The 16,414-nt window shown below is 64.7% G+C and overlaps 2 protein-coding genes across 2 annotated transcripts; both read right to left on the bottom strand.

Annotated features, from left to right (window-relative positions):
* Positions 1-587: 587 nt before the first annotated feature.
* On the bottom strand, positions 588-9,084 carry LOC115912164 (balbiani ring protein 3-like). Its single transcript, XM_030963573.1, has 15 exons — positions 8,907-9,084; positions 8,618-8,761; positions 7,810-8,026; positions 6,074-6,273; positions 4,923-5,072; positions 4,537-4,680; positions 4,127-4,267; positions 3,702-3,836; positions 3,449-3,592; positions 3,197-3,340; positions 2,859-3,008; positions 2,615-2,755; positions 2,412-2,531; positions 1,712-1,882; positions 588-595 (listed from the first exon to the last, which is right to left on the bottom strand). The coding sequence occupies exons 1-15, from the start codon at positions 9,082-9,084 to the stop codon at positions 588-590; spliced, it is 2,187 nt and encodes a 728-aa protein (XP_030819433.1).
* A 1,597-nt stretch (positions 9,085-10,681) lies between these two features.
* Positions 10,682-12,768, bottom strand: LOC115912055 (WAP four-disulfide core domain protein 2-like). The gene is made up of 4 exons (XM_030963400.1): positions 12,521-12,768; positions 12,129-12,263; positions 10,957-11,109; positions 10,682-10,863 (listed from the first exon to the last, which is right to left on the bottom strand). Exons 1-3 carry the CDS (start codon positions 12,606-12,608, stop codon positions 10,958-10,960), a joined length of 375 nt encoding a protein of 124 aa, XP_030819260.1. The 5' UTR covers positions 12,609-12,768; the 3' UTR covers positions 10,682-10,863; position 10,957.
* Positions 12,769-16,414: the final 3,646 nt, after the last annotated feature.

Genomic DNA, 16,414 nt, shown 5'->3' with positions numbered 1-16,414 from the left:
TGCTGGTGTGTGGGGCTGGGGGCAGGTGGGAGCAGAGCTGTGTGCTCTGGGCACCAAGGGTAAGGCAGTAAAAGGGAACCAGAACTGTGCAGGGCTGTCTGAGGGCGTGAGAGCGCTGAGCGTGGTGATGTGTCCCCCTGCCCTGGCTCAGCCTGTCCCCTTTGGATCGTGCAGACTTCTGCTACCTGCCCTCAGTCTGTGGCAACTGCAAGGCTCTGTTCCGCCGCTTCTTCTTCAACGCCTCCAGCCAGCAGTGTGAGGAGTTCATCTACGGCGGCTGCGGCGGCAACAGGAACAACTTTGAGACCAAGGGCGAGTGCTTCCAGGCCTGTTCCCACGTCAGTAACTAGCAGTGTGCTGTGGGCCATGGGCCACAGGTGGCAGCTGCTCCCCTGATGCCCCAGCTCTCAGTTCCAGGTGCCCGGCAGTGCTGGTCTGGGCAGTGGTGGCTTCTGCACAGACCCTGCCTGGGGGAAGCTGCTGCTGGTGGCCTCATCCCCAACCTTACAGGCAGCCCATGGGGCTGGTGGCAATGAGGTCTGTGGGTCTGGGTGGCCATGTTGGGGGCTGTGGCTTGCCTGGGAGGTTCACTGGCCTAAAGACAGGGACATGTGCCCATGCCAGCATGGATGCCCCCTCCTATGCCTGGTGCCTGAGCCGAGGAGCCTGTCCCTCCCCTTGGACTGTGACAATACACGGACAGGTCCCTGGATGAGCACGTCTGGGTCTGGTCCTTCCTGCCTGTGCTGGCAGGAGCAGACAGTGCCCGTCCCTCTGGGCACTCCTCCCTCATGGGGATGGGTGGTGGGTGCCTCCAGCAGCATGGCACGGCAGGTGGCACCCAGCCACCACCCTGCAGCCTCCATTGCCACGGACGGGCTCCCAGCCCTGCCCTGCCTTCCAGCTGCCAACATGACCTGACTGGGAGCTGAAGCCACTGAATGGAGGAGGAACAGCTCCTGCCTCAATGGACACCTGGGGTGGTGCCTGTCCCCACCTGCCCTGCCCCTGGTCTGTGTCTGCACTGCTTCACTGGTCCTGTGGCACCAACTCTGGCTGAACCTCCTGGCCCTGGAGGCCTCAGGTGATTTCAAGGTCACTCCAGGACCACATGGGGCAGCTGGGGCCAGTCAAGCACACACTTTATTGCTGGAGGTGGTGGGGAGGGGACAGACCAGCTGGGGCTCATGACTGTCCCATGTCCCCTAACTTCCTGCTGCAGAGGAGCTGCTCTCCCATCATGCAGCATCTGAAAAGGAGGACGTGCTTTTAGGGAGCAAAGAGACTGCAGGAGTAAGGGACCAGCGGCCATGATTGCAGCCACGCTGGCCAGCTCCATCCCACTCTGCATCACTTCAGATCCCCTCGCCCTGCAAATGCATCTGCTGGGGCAGCAGTGGGAACTGGCCTCACAGTGATGCTGAGCTGGCAGCATGCCGAGGGCTCTGCCCTGCATACAGGTCAGCTGGCACCCTGCATGACCTGGTGTTAGCCCTGGGGGTCTATGCTGGCCACAGGCCTCCTTACCACCAGACACCCGCATGCAGACGTGACCACAGCCGTTGCTGCAGCACTTGTGACCCCAGGGACATTCCTCATCCAGGCTGCAGAGGTCCAGGCAGGTCCCACCACCCCCAGGCATGGGGCACGCTCCAGCTCTGCCTGTAGGGCAGAGCATCCTGCCATGGACCACCTGGCTGAGACACCCCACGTCTCCTGGGGCAGCACTGGGTCTGCTGTGCCTCACCTCCAGGAGCGTCCATGCAGACACGGCTGCAGGAGGTGCGGGTGCACCTCTGTCCCCAGGGACACTGAGAGTCGGCCTCACATTCCTCTGAGCAGCGCCCAGCACTGGGCTGGGGCACAGCCACAGTGTCCTGCTCTGTGGGCAGGGCAGCATGGTCACCTGGTGACTAAGCTGAGGCTGTGTGTGCTCATCACTCGCACAGAAAGAAGGGGAGGCATGGAAAGAAGGATGGGGCAGATCATATCTGTGGAGGGTGTGAGACCCCCACAGGCACAGCTGCCTTGGCAGAGCCAGCTCAGGGTTCCAGTGCGGTCATGGTGAGGGGTGCTCACTGGGGATGAAGGGCCAGGATGCCCCGGGGTGGGTGCCAAGGGGACCTGGGCTCTGTCCCTGCTGGGCTGGGCGGTGTGAGGGGCTGACCTTGCAGAGAGGCTGGTGTGCAGACGTGGCCACAGCCGTTACTGCAGCACTTGTGGCCCCAGGGACACTGCTCGTCGAAGTCACACAGGTCCAGGCACGTGCCCCCCTCCCTGGGGATGGGGCACACTCCCACTCTGCCTGCAAGGTAATCAGCCAGCTGGGGCACATCTGGCCTGGGCCACCTCACCACGGGGCACTCCAGGGCAGCCACACACATCTCCCGGAGGGCCTGGCTGGTTCTCACCTCCAGGGATGTCCATGCAGACGTGGCCACAGCCGATGCTGGTGCACCGCTGCCCGCGGGGACACTGAGAATCTGCCTGGCACTCCTCCACACACCGGCCATCAGCTTTGTCCCCGCTGTCTGCAGGGGCACCACCGTGCTGTCACCTGGCTGCCCTCGGGGGGCTGCGCCCAGCTCCGCCCCGAACAGGCTGTGCCTTCTACCTGTGGGCACGGCCACGCACTCGCGGCCGCAGCCGGTGTCACAGCACTTCTCCCCTCGCCCGCAGACGCTGTCATCCAGGCACTGCCGCCCGCGCCGCAGCTCCCAGCACGGCCCTGCCCGCGGGCACTGCCCGGGGTGCTCTGCCCGAGGAGGGCACGCGGGTGAGGGCGGGGGTCCCAGCCCCAGGGCGGGGGTCCCAGCCCCGCTGTCACATCGCTTCCCCGTGCTGGTGGCCGGGCTCACCTTGGGCAGGGCGGGTGCAGCGCATGGCGCAGCCGGAGAAGCAGCACTTCTCCTGCCGGGAGCAGTCCCTGTCGTGGCTGCAGGAGTCCATCTCCGTGCACGGCTCCGATGCGGGTTGTGGCCTCACCTTTGGGCACTCACCGGGTTTTTCTGAGAGGGGCAGGAAGAGACATCAGGAGGAGGGACCACCCTGTATTGCAGGCACCTCCTTTTGTGCCTCGAGGTGCCCTGAGCCGGGGATCTGAGTGCCTGCCCTGCGGCAGCGCTGTCCCATCCTGTGCCCAGGAGCTTTGACAGCATTCCCGGTGGAATCACTGCTCTAGCGACCGTCTCCTCACCTGGTTCGGGGGCTGAGCACACGGAGCCGCATCTGCTGCTGCCGCAGCATTTCTCAGCCCCCGGGCACTGCCAGTCCTTGGTGCAGGCGGTGCCACACGGGGCCAGCGGAGCCTCCTCAGCCAGAGGGCAGATGCCTGGTTTCTCTGCGGGCAGGAGGCAGCGGGGCTGGGACTGCAAGCAGCAACAGCGGGTGTTCCCACCCAGTGTCACAGTCCCTGGAGCTGGGGGACACTCCTGCCCGTATCTGGCACCTTGGGACGGGGGCAGGCAGACGGAATCACAGCCACGGAGGCAGCACTTCTCCTCTCGGGGGCACTCGCCATCGTGCCGGCACCAGGCTCTGCAGTCGTAAGTGGGGAAGAGCCCGGCACGGACCGGGCAGAATCCATCCTTCCCTGCAGGCATGGAGTGGGGTGGCTGCAGTGCCACTGCTTGGAGACACAGCCGTGGGGACCAGGACACGTGAGGCTGTCGAGATTTTGGGGCGGCTCGCAGCCCCCTCACCTTGGCTGCTTGTCCCACAGTGCCTGGTGCACAGCTGGTGACAGCACACGTGGGCTGGGGGACAGTCCTCGTCCTTGAGGCATCCCCACTGGTGCTGCAGCGGCCTTTGGGTCACTGGGGCAGGGCTGGTGTCCTCTGCACCGTGGAGCAGGATGAGAGCACGATGGTGGCCTCACCAGAGGCTGGTTGCATTGTCCCCTTCCCTCCCCGCTCCAGTGCCCACCTGGGGGCTGTGCAGTGTGTCTCCACCCCAGACCTGGCAGAGCCCACCCTGGCAAGCATGGGGTGAGGGGTCCCGTTTGTGCCACAGCTCTGTGCCATGGTGGCTGCAGCCCCACGGCGTCATTCCCGGTCTCTGAGCCGTGTCCCCGCCCTCGCTGCCCATCCTGTCCCATGCTGTCCCGTGCTGTCCCGTCCTGCCTCACCGGCCGGCACTCCCGGCGGGCACTGGGGGCCGCAGCTGCTGTTGCAGCATTTCTGCGCGTCGGGGCAGTCGCTGTCACCTCGGCACCGCTCCCGGAATGATCCTGGCTGCACCGTGGGGCCCTCGCTGGGCTTGGGCTGGTCTGGCAGGGCAGAAGGGGTGTGACGATTCAGCATTCTCCACTGGCCGCCCTGCCTGCCCCGGGGGTCCCTGGTTCCTGCCATGACCCGCACATTCCTGGTGCCTGCGCCCACGTCCCTGCGTTGGGTTTTCCCGGCAGCTGTCGGGAGCCGCCGGGGCAGGGAAAGCACCATGTGCTGCCCCAGGGGCCAGGGCGTCAGGGAGACAACCATGGCACACAGGGTCCCTGGGGTGAGCCAGGGCTCCCCGCCATCCCCGCCGGGTCCTTACCCTGCGCCGGCTCCAGGCAGGCAGAGCCGCAGCCCAGCGGGCAGCACTTCTGCGCTCCCAGGCAGTCCTTGTCCTCCAGGCAGGGGAAGGAGCAGGGGGCAATGAGCCCCTCGGGGGCTGCTGCCGGGCAGGCACCGGGCTTCTCTGCAGCGCCGAGGGGCCGAGAGGTGAGGCGGCACTGCGGTGTCCTAGGGCAGCACCAAGAAACCTGCCCCTGCCAGACCCCTGTGCCTCGCCCTGGCTGCAGCCCTTCCTGTGTCCCATCCCATCCACAGATCCCAGCGGCGCTCAGGAGGCTCTAGCAGCGCACAGGAGGCTGCTCCATAGCATACAGGGAGAGGGGTGCAGCTGCTCCGGGACAGAGGTGTGTCAGCGCGGTGCCGTACCTTCTGCCGGGGGGATGCAGCGGAGCCGGCACTCCCAGAGGCAGCACTTGAGCCCAGCGGGGCAGCTGGAGTCGTTGGCGCAGAGCGGGGACTCCAGGCGCAAGCAGCGCATGAAGTCCCGTGGACACCGCCCCGGTTTCTGGGAGTCCCCTGCGTTGGGATGGCAATGTCAGGGCAGTGCCAGAGCCCCTCATCCTCCATCCCTGGGAAAGCAGGATGCGGGTCTCTCTGCAGGGAGCTGCAGCAGGGATTGCAGCCCAGGGGCTGGAGACTTCTCTGCACCATGGCCCGGGGCTGCGGGACCCCCACACCGAGACCTGCATGGCACAGCACAGTGTGGCACAGTGTAGCATGGCATGTCATGCTGCGGGGTGGCACGGCCCATGTGTGCCCTCACAAGTGCCACGAGGAGTGTCACTGGCCCTGTCAGGGTGAAGCCAGCACCAGCTGGAGGTCAGGCTCTATTCTTGAGCATCCTGCTGCAGCAGGCATCCCCACTGCAAGCAGCATGCTCCTCACTGCTGTGTCTCCTCCTCTTCCTTCTCCTCCTCCTCCTCTTGGCACCCTGTGCTCCTCTTGGCCATGTTGGGAAACCTGGGGCAGCCCTGCCTCTGGTACAGGTGAGCTCCAGCTGGCGCCTGTGCCCGGCTCCTGCTGCCAGCTGGGGCTGTGGCAGAGCTGCCTCTGCCAGCAGCCGCTCCGGGTGTTTGGGCTGCAAACAGACGCTGCCGGAGTTTCACTGCAAACAGCAGCTGCTGCTTCAAACAAAGAGGCACCGGCCATGCCTCGGTGTGGGCAGAGCCACACCACAGCTGGCACCACCGCCCCGGGCACTGTCCCACGGCGGGGGGGTGGCAGCAGGGGTCTGTGCCCGGGATGCAGCAGCGACCCTGCTGCACGTGGCACCGCTGGGAGCTGATAGATGCTGCGCCCGTGGGGTGCAGGGGGTGCCCACGGGGCTGAGGGCATGCACGCCTGCACCCTGGGGTGGGGCAGGGTCCCCCAGGCAGCAGGGCTGCGGTGCAGGGGCTGCAGGCAGCTGGGACACGGTCCCAGAGGGGACACAGCAGGGACACGGGGGCCGGGATGCGAGGAGCTGCTCCCAGGCTGCCTGTGCCTGGCAGCTGCTGGGTTTGACTCCTGGTACTCACCACCCTTCTCTGGTGTTACGCTCGGCTCTGCCCTGAGGATGAGGAGGCCCAAGAGGAGGAAAACTCCTGGGCTCATGCTGCTGCTGGGGATGTTGTGCATGTCTGGAGCTGAGCTGGGGCTTGGTTTAAAGTCTGTAGCAGGGGCGCCTGAAGAGGCAGGGCAGCTGAAGTTGAGCTGCCTGCTGTGGAAGCTGGCTGTGCTATGGGCAGGAGGGGCAGGAGGAGGGGCAGTTCCCAGAACCCACCGGCGCCCTGCCAGCCACCCCGCTTATCTCTGCCCAAGCCCTGCTTTGGGGTCATGGTGACCTGTGGGGCTGGGAAGGCCAGGTGGGGTCAGGCACTTCTGCCCCTCACGTTGCACTGCCCCATCCTTGCTGGAGCTGGCTGTCACTCCCTCTCTGGGTTTCTTTCCAACCCCACTCACCCCTCTGCTCCCTGGAGTGGGGGCTGTGGATAGACCCCAGGGCTTGGTCCTGGCATGGCCGTGGGAGCAGCGTGAGGAGTTCTAACAGCTCTGCTGCCATGGTGCTGCTCCTCAGCCAAGGGCAGCTTCCATGCATGGGACTGCCTGGCACCCAGCACCATGAGTAAGCAGGTCCTGCCGCGGTCCCTGGCACACGGGTGATGCTCCCTGCCCCCGTCCTTGGCTGGGTGCTCCATCTGGCCTGACCTGTGACTGCTTTTCCCACCAGGTTTTGACACTCTGGGATGCAAAGAAGCCTTTCCTTGGCACAAGGAATCTGAAGAAACTGGTTTTCCAGTCCATGACTGCTGAGGGGACATGATGCAGCCCCCAGGCCCAGCAGGATGGTTACCATGGAATGATCATGCCTGGAAGTCACCTGCATGGACCTGGGACCCTCTCCCTGCCCTCGGGTAGCGCCTTCCTGCAGCCCAGGCTGCCAGTGCCTCTGGGAGCCAGAGCACAGAACAGGGATGGTGACCCAGAGCAGAGGTGCCTGTGGGATGGTTTATTGTGTCTCAGTGCAGTGGGGCAGAGGGGCTATTGTGGATGCAGGGTTTTGCCTCATGCAGGGTTGCTGGGAATCTTGGCCATGGGTAGTGCAGGCAGCATGCAGCCCTTAATGGCATGGCTGGGGGTGCCAGGGACCCTGACCAGAAGCATTGGAGTCACTGCTGGTGCCATCCTGCCAGGGAACAGGGTCCAGCACAGGGAGAGGTGTGGGGTGCACCAGCACCTCTGCTCAGCCCAGGGGTCCAATGGCAGTGGGGTGGAGGATGACCCTGAAATGGCAGCTCCTGGTGCAGCCTTTCCTGGCCACAGCTATGCTGTACCTGGAAGAGGCAAGGGAGGTGGTCAGTGAGGATGCCTCAGTGCTCCTTCTCTGAGGGATGGGGAGCCCTGTGGTGCTCCCACCCTGGCCCCCCTCTGTCCCCTCCAGGCTGGACCCAGGAGGCAGCAGGCTGGAGGGGACTGTACCCCACAGTGGGTGGATGCAGACCCGGCTGCAGCCCTGCAGGCAGCAGGGGGACAGGGGGACAGTCCTCGTCCTGCAGGCACAGGACGAGGCGCTTGGCTGCCTGATCACCCTCTGCTGCAGGGGGACAGAGTCCTGGCCATGCTGGCACATGTGGAGAGAGAAAGGGGTGAGGGGCTCAGGGCACCCTCCAGGGTGGGGGAGCTGCCCTGCCTGCAGGGGTGAGCTCCTCACTGAGCTCGTGTCCCATTGGAGAGCAGCTCAGTCCCCAGCTTCCCATTGCCCCCCGAGGGTCACGGTGACAGGCAGGGAGGGGGCACAGGGGTCTCGTCCCCACAGGGTGCTGATGGCTTACCCTTGGTGGGTGGTTTGCAGATGTGGCCACAGCCAGTGGTGCAGCACTTGTCGTCCCCAGTGCAGTCACTGTCAGTGTCACACAGCTCCAGGCAGGGCCCCAAGGAGCCCCGCAGCACCACGGGGCACACGCCAGACTTCGCTGTGGCACGGTGGCTCCCTGGTGACAGGGAAGAGTGCAGCTGTGCCGGGATTCTGACCCCAGTCCCACTCCTGGCACAGCCTCAGTCTCCATCCTGTCCCTGTCCTGCTCCTCCATCTTCCTTCCCCAAGCACCATGATGACCTTGGTGACCAGCCTCACACCCGTACCTGTCTGACCCAGTGAGACCAGTCACAGCTCAATATGGGATGCCAGCTGGTAGCTGGAGTGGTGAAGGACAACCCTTGCTCTGGCTGCAGTCTGAGGGGGTGCAGGAGGGAGGCTCAGGAGGGGTTCAGCCTTTCACACACTCAGAGCCATCTCCTGCCCATCACGGAGGAGCTGGGCATGGGGATCCCTTCCCACAGCACCCAAGGGCCAGCTCTGAGGGCTGGGGCTGTGCCCAGGGCAGGCGTGTGGCACAGCCAGTGGCACACACTCCCTGGGGCCTGGATGGGTGCCACCAGCTGCACACCTGGCCAGGCACAGCCGCTGTGCCTTGTCCACAATAGGGCTGGGCACACGCTGTTCTCTGCCAGGGGCAGCTGGGCTAGCACCAGTGCAGTGGTGGGTTGGACATGGGGACCAGAGAGGGCTGGCAGGGCTGTACCTGTGTCTGGAGGGGTGCAGGCCAGCCCACAGCCGGAGAAGCAGCACTTGTGTTCCCCAGGGCAGTCCCGGTCATCGGTGCAGCGGTTGGGGCAGGCAGCAGCTCTGCTCTGGGCACGCTTCCGTGGGCAGAGCCCAGGTTTGGCTGGAGGAAAGGCTCAGGGTTTGGCCTGCAGCCAGCCTGGCCCCACTGCCCACAGCCCCCAACAGTGCAATGGGGGCTGCAGACCCCTGGGGCTGCCCCAGGGCATCCTCAGCCTGGTATGGGTGGGATCTCCAGGACACCTCACCTGGCTCAGCCAGCACGCAGCGGGTGCAGCAGCCGCGGGTGCAGCACTTCTCCCCCGAGGGGCATGCGGTGTCGTTGTGACATCTTGTCCCACAGCTTGGCCCGATGGCACTGCCAGCACGGGGGCAGTAGCCCGGGCTCTCTGCAGAGGGAGATGCTCCATGCAGCCATGCAGCCATGTCCCAGGGAGCAGGGACACCCCCTCCAGCAGGGGCACCAACACAGGCACCAGCCCACATCCCACCCATTGCCCGACCCTCGTGCTGGCATCCCTTGGAGTGAGCAGCAGTACCTGTGGTGGGCAGGAGGCAGGTCCAGACCTTCCCGATCTGGCAGCACTTCTCAGCACCAGGGCAGCCATGGTCGGAGAGGCAGTACAGGCTGGGGGGCCAGGGGGCTCTGCTCGCCCCCGCCGGGCACTCACCCACTTTGTGGGGGGCAGGAGGGGCACTGGGGGTCCAGTGTCCCTGCAGGGCCCCGTGTGGGGATGCAGTGAGGGTGAGAGCAGTGCCTTGGTCCCTGGGGCTGTGCTGCTGGGCCAGGGTGAGCAGTGCCAGGAGCACCAGAAGGGTGTGTTGGCCCAGCATTGCGCTGCAGTCGATGCACTTCTGGGCAATGGGCTGGGATTTAAACCCTGCTGGAGCGGGGGCTGGCCAAGCCAAGCTGCTCCTTCTCATGGCAGCACGGTTCTGGGACTGTGGGAGTGCTGGGCATGAACAATTCAACTTGGGGGAGACTCCTGGGGCAGTGCTGGGCTCGTGGCCCATGGCTGACACATCTGCAGCTCCCTTTCCAGGTCACTGGTGACCTGTGAGCAGCTGTGCCAAGGGCTGAGCAGCACTCCCAGAACCACACCATTGAGAGCATGGGTGGGACACGGGAGCAGTGTCCTGTGCCAGTCTTCAGTGTCCATTGGATCCCTCCTGGCCCACATGGAGCAGGCAGAGCAGCTGTGGAGCTGTGGTGCTGGCACAGCCTGCACCTGCACTGCAGAGGAGGGGGAACCAGCACCAGACCCTGGGCAGTGCTGGGCAAGGTGTTGGGCTCACTCAGTCCCAGGGGATGGCTCTGCCAAGGGCAGGGGCTTTGGAGGTGCCAGCCCCTCCCAGGCAGGAGGGACATGCTCTGATCCCAGGGGCGGGGAGCAGGAGCTGGCAGGTACAGAAGAAATGGGGCCCCTGGAGATCCGTGGAGAGCAGGAAGTGCCAGGGGAAAGCAGGACAGGAGCAGGAGCCCCCCAGATTTGAGCAGGTGGGGAGGGATGTGGCAGGGGCAGGCGTGGGACTGTGGCATGTGGCTTGCACTGCCAAAAGCTCCTTCAGGCTTCTGCTGTGGGCAGGGTGCCATGGCCAGGCTGGGAGGGCAGAGATAAGGAGGAGTCTGGGTGATGCTTGCATACGAGCACACACTGCACACACAGCACACGCTGCAGCCTGTTTGTCCCCTGGCCATTGCAGAGCACGGAGCAGAGAGTCCCTCTGCTCTGAGGGACACAACTGCACCTCGACAGCTGTGCTCTGAGCATGGTGGAGGACCCAAGGTGGAGGAGCCAGTGTGCAGGGACAGCTGGGGCCATGGACCCATGGGACAGCCCCAGGCATGGCACAGGACCCTTGCAGGCATGACAGAGTCAGTCGATGCTGCTGCTTGTGTGAAGCCCTTCCAGGCATCCCTGGCATGGGATGGAGAGGCAGCCATGGCTTGTGATGGAGAGGTGGCCACAGCATGGAACAGAAAGGCAGCCATGGTGTGAGAAGGAGAGGCAGCCACAGCATGTCAGGGAGAAGCTGCTTTATTGGTGAGAGTGCAGGGGTCTTGCCCTGAGCAGAGAACCCCAGGGAGAAAACTGAGGCTGAAGGCTCCAAGTCGGGGGAAGGTGCAGGGCCACGGCCAGGGCATGAGGGATGGGCATCAGGCAGCAGCTTCCCTGTGGCTGGGCTGGCAGGAGGCGGCTGCACCTGCAAAGGAGCAGAGGCTGTGAGCAGGATGGCTGCATAGGCACTGGGCTGAGGTGCTGTGGGATCCCTGGGGCTGGAATGCACCCAACTGACCTCACTGGATGGGTGTCACACAGGAGACCTTGCCACAGCCATTCCTGCAACACTTCTGGATCCCGGAGCAGTTGGCATCGGTCTTGCACTGGTTGGAGCAGACGCCCAGCATGGGGATGCCCGGGTTCACGGGTGGGCAGGTGCCAGGCTTCTCTGAAAGGCAAAAGAACATGGCTGAGACCTGCTGGCCCTGGCACGGGGGGCCGGGCCTACCCTGCAGCTCCCAGAGCTGCAGGCATGGCCCTGGCCCTATCTGCCATGGAGGAGGGACCACCGCGGTACCCAGCATTTCCCCATCCCATAGATCCGCTTGTTGGTGCTCCCTGCCAGCTGGACCTGATGGGGACATGTCAGGGAGGCCACATAGCATAGTGGTCCCCAACAGTCCCTGTGCCCAGTGCTCCCTCTCAGGGACACAGGGCTGGCACAGGATGCACAGCTGCAGTATGCAGACATGATGGAGGCCTTGGCCCTGCTGTCCTCTACAACTGCCATGGATGGCCCAGGCTGTTTGTTCATAGCATGGGGGCGCAGCCTAGGCCTCAGCCAGGATCACAGGCCCCCCCAAACAGCCTTTTCCCAGCAGTGTGGGGCCCCTGCCCCGCTGTCCCACTGCCTGCCATTGGCACTGAGCTCTGGCTCTGCACCACACTGCCCTCCACTGTGGTGCAGCCAAGCCAGCGCTGTCCTGCAGGCAGCCATGGAGGCACTGGAACCTCCAGGTCACATCCATCTGTCTGCACCTGCGGATTCCAGCTCCTGCACCCATCTCCTTGGGTCACTGTCCAGGACTGTTGTGGTGAGCAACAGAACAGTGCCCCCACATCCTCGGCTGGCAGCTGCCCACAAGGCTGAGCAGGCAACAAGGGCTGCAATGGGAAATGGCACAGACCCCACCCTCCACCCAAGCCCCAGCATCATTTAGGGCTGTCCACTCAGCCCCTGCATGGCTGAGAGGAGGAAGGTGTGAGCACGGCCCAGCAGGAGCACACCCGGAGCCTGCTGGGCTTCCATGCAGCCCTCAGTCCCCGTCCTGCAGCTGAACACACATCGGGCACCCAGGCCTGTGGCCACAGCTGCACCCTGGAGCACCCGTGCTGCTGGCTGGGACGGGCTGGGTGGCAGTGGCAGTGACTCTGGGCAGCACGGCCAGCAGCAGGAGGGAGTGTTACCGTCAGGCTTCTGGCAGGCCTTGCCGCAGGCTGCCGGGCAGCACTTGAGGGTGCTCTCGCAGTCGCCATCGGACTGGCACCCCACCGTGCAGTTCACCGCATCCGTCGCCGGGCTGGGGCACACGCCGGCTTTGGCTGCAAGGCAAAGGTGGGGCCGTGGGCAGGCGGGGGCGGCCGGCGCCGGGCAGGGCGAGGGCTGCGTCCCTTTCCGGGAGATGCTGCCGCGGCCCCAGGGCTGGGTCCAGGGATGCTGCCGAGCCCAACCGCGCCGGGAACGGGCCGGTGCTCGCCGCGGCCCCCACGCCGGCTGCCCTGGGGCTGGGAGGGAGGGATGCTGGCCGCTCGCCGGGCATGCCGTGACGAGCCGCGCTGGGCCATGCGCTCATACTCACTGGTGTCATTCTGGGCGGATGCTGCCGGCAGCTCTGCCCACAGAGCCAGGAGCCCCGCCAAGATGAGGACGCTGCGGGCCGCGGGCATGGTGCAGGAACCGGCTGCGCTGTGGCCGCCCGGCCGGCCTTTAAGCTCCTCTCCAGGTGGGGCCGGCGGGCTCGGCCTTCCGGGTGGCTCCCAAGGGCCGGGCAGGGCCAGGCTCCCCCTTCGCGCTTGCACAACCCGAGTATCAGGTATCTGCTGCTGCTGGCTGCCGACCAGGGAGGGGGAGCCTCGAGGAGACTGGGCGGCCATGCTGAGAGCTCGCCGGGCAGGAACAGCAGCCAAACACCCCTGGCCACGGCCCCCGCACGCCGGACCCCAGGCAGGCGGCCCGCGCTGAGCCCGCCGGGCCGCTGGGTCGCCATGGCCCTGCCCTCAGGGATCGGCCCTGGGCATGAAGTGGTACCGCTCGCCGAGAGTGGGGCATGACCCGTCCCTGCTCAGCTCACCCTGCACCGCCCCGGCCACGGGCATGAGCTTGAATGGAGCCCCTGGCCTGGGTTGCTGGTGCCCCGAGGCCGGGAGGAGCCAGCAGTGCACACAGGGTGCCCTGGCTCAGCTCTGCTGCTGCCCACCCAGCTCCTGCGCCTGTTCCAGCCACTGTTCTCCTCCAGCTCTTGCTCCTCAAGTGAAGGGTGCTCCAGGCTGCCTGTGCCTTGGGCAGGTGCCTGCCCTGGGGCTGCCCTGCATGTTCCCACAGCCACGGGAGCTCCTGCCCAGCTGCAGCCCTGTCCCACGGACCCTGCCATCCTCACAGCCTCCCACAGCACTGGGGATGCAGATGGATCATCTGACCACCATTTGTGCAAGGGGCTGTCAGGGAGTGTCACTGACATGCACTCCCAGTGCTCCAGGGCACGGTGGTACTGGGGCTGTATAACCCCAGTCCCTTCAGCCTGTCCGGGATACCCTTCCCATGGCACATCTGGTGGCTCAGGACACTTCACTGCCCCTGGCAATGTCAAGCTGGGGATGGTTTGAATGGGCCCAGCTCGCCCACCTGGCATGGCTGCCCTGCTCACATCAGCGTTTGCCACTCTGCCAGCACCCATCCTCCTGCAGGAAGATGAAACCTGCCCTGTTCCTGGTGATGTGCTTTTGCTGCTGGTGGAAGCAGCCCCAGCTCCAGGCATCTTGTAAATTTGCATGGGCTAAGGGTGCATGGGGCCGGGACATGATCCCTGCCTGAGTCACGAGTTGGCGTCTGCTCTGCCGGGGTCCGTCTCCAGGTAATTTAACCCCACAGTCAACAATGTGGCACGGCGGCGTGGCAGTAAATCAGTAACTGTTTGCCTTTGCCTGTGGTCCCCTCCCTGCCGGGTGTTTATGCAGGAACAGGAGCCGGCGCTCAGCCGCCTGCCCCACTGCCGCACCTCATGTCACCGCTGACGGCAGTGGGAGTGACACACGGGCAGAGGCCTGGGGTGGCAGGGAGATCATCAAGGCAGCCGTTTTCCCTGTGCCCTCCCGGATGGGGACCTGCTGAGGAGCTGCAGGGACCTGGCCATGCTCAGGCTGGCTGGGATGCTCCCACAGCAGGCCCGGGGCCAGCATTGCGATGCCAGGAATGAAAGCAACCATCTTGCAGCCCAGTGTCCCTGCACCAGGGCCAGAGCACAGTGCTGTGTCAGCCAGAGGGGGATAGGGGTGGTAACAGCTTGGAGGTGAGCACACTGCCCGCCAGGATGGAGAGGAGGGACCTGCACCATCCCTACCGGTGCTGCACAGGGACAGAGCCCACCCGGACCCAGCAGCAGCTTCTCTAGAGCAGCAGCACTGCTGCCAGTCCCACACCCACCCAGGGTCACTGGTGTCCCACTGTGACATGGCTGTGGCCCTGTGCTGGTGCTGTCTTTGAGCATCATTGCCCTGGTCTGACCCTGTGACAACTCTGCCCGAGCATGGGGTGACCCCAGCGTGGGGTGACCTTGGTGCTGGCAGTGAGCAGCCAGCACTGGGAGGCTCTGAAGGAAGATGCCAGCACAAGAGCAGCTGGATGACAGCAGATGGGAGCCCAGAAATGGAAGGCTCATGGAAGGAGAAGAGGGGAAAACCACAGGGGAAACTAAGAGTTGATAGGAGCAGTGTGTGCACCAGTCTTTCTGCCCACACTTGTGCCCTAGATCCAAGGTGCCCAGCTGGTTGCTGAGGGGACAATCCAGCTGAAGCTGCCCCCAGCCAGCTGGAGCACCTGGAGAGGGACTGAGCAAGCTGGCAGCAGGGCCAGCAGCTCCAGCCCACACAGTTGGCATCGCCTTCTGGGAGACAGGAATGCTTTGGCTCCTGTCCCCAGTGTATGGCATCCAGGATATTGGTGTCCCCGCCCTGGCTCTGCCAGGTGCTTCTTCAGCAAAGGCTGAGGATGGCTGTGGGGAGCACAGGGGTCTGCCAGCTGTCCCCATGGCCAGGGAGGATCCTGGCTGTGCAAATGGGATCAGCAGCCCCAAACCAGGCCCCAAAGGCTCATTTCTGCTGCATTCCTCGGGAGCTGTGCCCACCAGCATTGAGCCTGGTCACGGTGGCTGCGCCCAAGCCTTGCGGGTGACCGTGGCTCCTCCATGGCAGCAGGGAAGTGCTGGAGTCACATCACCTGACTGCTGTGGTCAATGATTAAAAGGGGCACACTGAGGTGCCCCCGAGCAGTGAACCAGCCTCCTGCTGCTGGCACAGAGCAGGGATAGCAAGTACAGGGATACAGAGGGATAGCTCATCTCTGGAGACGCTGGGCCCCTCAGTCAGCAGCACAGGGTCCCCACACCATGGGCATGGACTGGTGCATGGCCCCTCAGGTCCAGCTGTGCACCTGCTGAGGGCTCCTGCCACACTGGCACATCCTGCCACAGCCGAGCCCCCCTGCCCACGCTGTCCCTGCGGCGCAGAGCTCGGTGGCCCTGCTGGCACGGCCACAGCTTCAGTGGTGCATGGATGCTCTGGAGCCTGGCATGTGCCTGGCTCTGTGCTCTGGGATGGCTCCTACCTGCTCATCCCATGTGGGACCCCTGCCCCAATCAGCCCCGCAGTGCTCCAGGAGCTAGAACAAGGCACCCACCCCAAGCCCTCCAGCACTCACCTTTCTCCTGACCAGCCGTAGGGGCTGCATGCAGCTGGGCACACAGGGCCAGGATGCCCAGGAACAGAACCATGGTGGTCTTCATGTTGGTGAATGCCAAAGGTATGGATGAAGAGTGCAGGTTGACGGGGTTTATATCTGTGTGGAGCTGGGGAGGGGCCATGCACACAACCTTCGTGTGCCAAAACACTCACTGCTGCTGCGTGTCACAGTTGTGCCCGAGGCAATGACGGCCTGAGAAATGATTTACCTGGCCCTGTTGAGCCCTGGCAACCTGGCTGCAGCAGGGGAAAGGACCCTCAGCACTCTCATGGGGAAAGGGAAATGAGGCCATGGGCTGGGGTCACCCTACAGCCAGGGGGAGCCCAAAACTACCCAGCTGTGACAAGTGATTAGATGAATTTGTGGGATAGGAACCCAGAGGGGGCTGCTCAGGAACATGTTCCCCTGGGGGCTGCTGTCCTGGCAGGGTGTTACTGGGGTGACACAGGGCTGTGGGTCTGCTGGGCTGTGCCCATCCCATAGACCCAGCACCTGCCTGTCCCAGTCCTGGCCTGGTGCCTGCTTCATGCCACGTCCGCTGGTGGAGCCTCAGGGGACAACGGGCTGGGTCCCCGCGGGCAAGCATGGCCTCAGGGGGAGCAGAGCGTGGGAAGCCTCCATGAGACACAAGGCTGGGTGCACCCGTTGCTGAGCACCATTCCTGCGTGGGGACAGGCTGGTGGCTCCGTGCCGACCTGTCACTGGCTGCAGACATGTCCCAGCAGATGGGTGCTGTGGC

Source organism: Camarhynchus parvulus, chromosome 20, assembly GCF_901933205.1.
Source record: "Camarhynchus parvulus chromosome 20, STF_HiC, whole genome shotgun sequence".
NCBI classification, from domain to species: Eukaryota; Metazoa; Chordata; class Aves; order Passeriformes; family Thraupidae; genus Camarhynchus; species Camarhynchus parvulus.
The sequence above is the reverse complement of the archived record's forward strand: the minus strand, read 5'-3'. Positions and strand labels throughout refer to the sequence as shown.

Coding starts and splice junctions, on each gene's coding strand:
- LOC115912164 (XM_030963573.1), bottom strand. CDS start 9,084: ATGGCTGCATGGCTGCATGGAGCATCTCCCTCTGCAGAGAGCCCGGGC. Junction 4,268..4,536: donor CTGCCTGGAGCCGGCGCAGG/GTAAGGACCCGG, acceptor CTGCCCTGCCAG/ACCAGCCCAAGCCCAGCGAG. Junction 2,532..2,614: donor GTGCGTGGCCGTGCCCACAG/GTAGAAGGCACA, acceptor GTGCCCCTGCAG/ACAGCGGGGACAAAGCTGAT.
- LOC115912055 (XM_030963400.1), bottom strand. CDS start 12,608: ATGCCCGCGGCCCGCAGCGTCCTCATCTTGGCGGGGCTCCTGGCTCTG. Junction 12,264..12,520: donor ATCCGCCCAGAATGACACCA/GTGAGTATGAGC, acceptor TTTGCCTTGCAG/CCAAAGCCGGCGTGTGCCCC. Junction 11,110..12,128: donor GGCCTGCCAGAAGCCTGACG/GTAACACTCCCT, acceptor TTTGCCTTTCAG/AGAAGCCTGGCACCTGCCCA.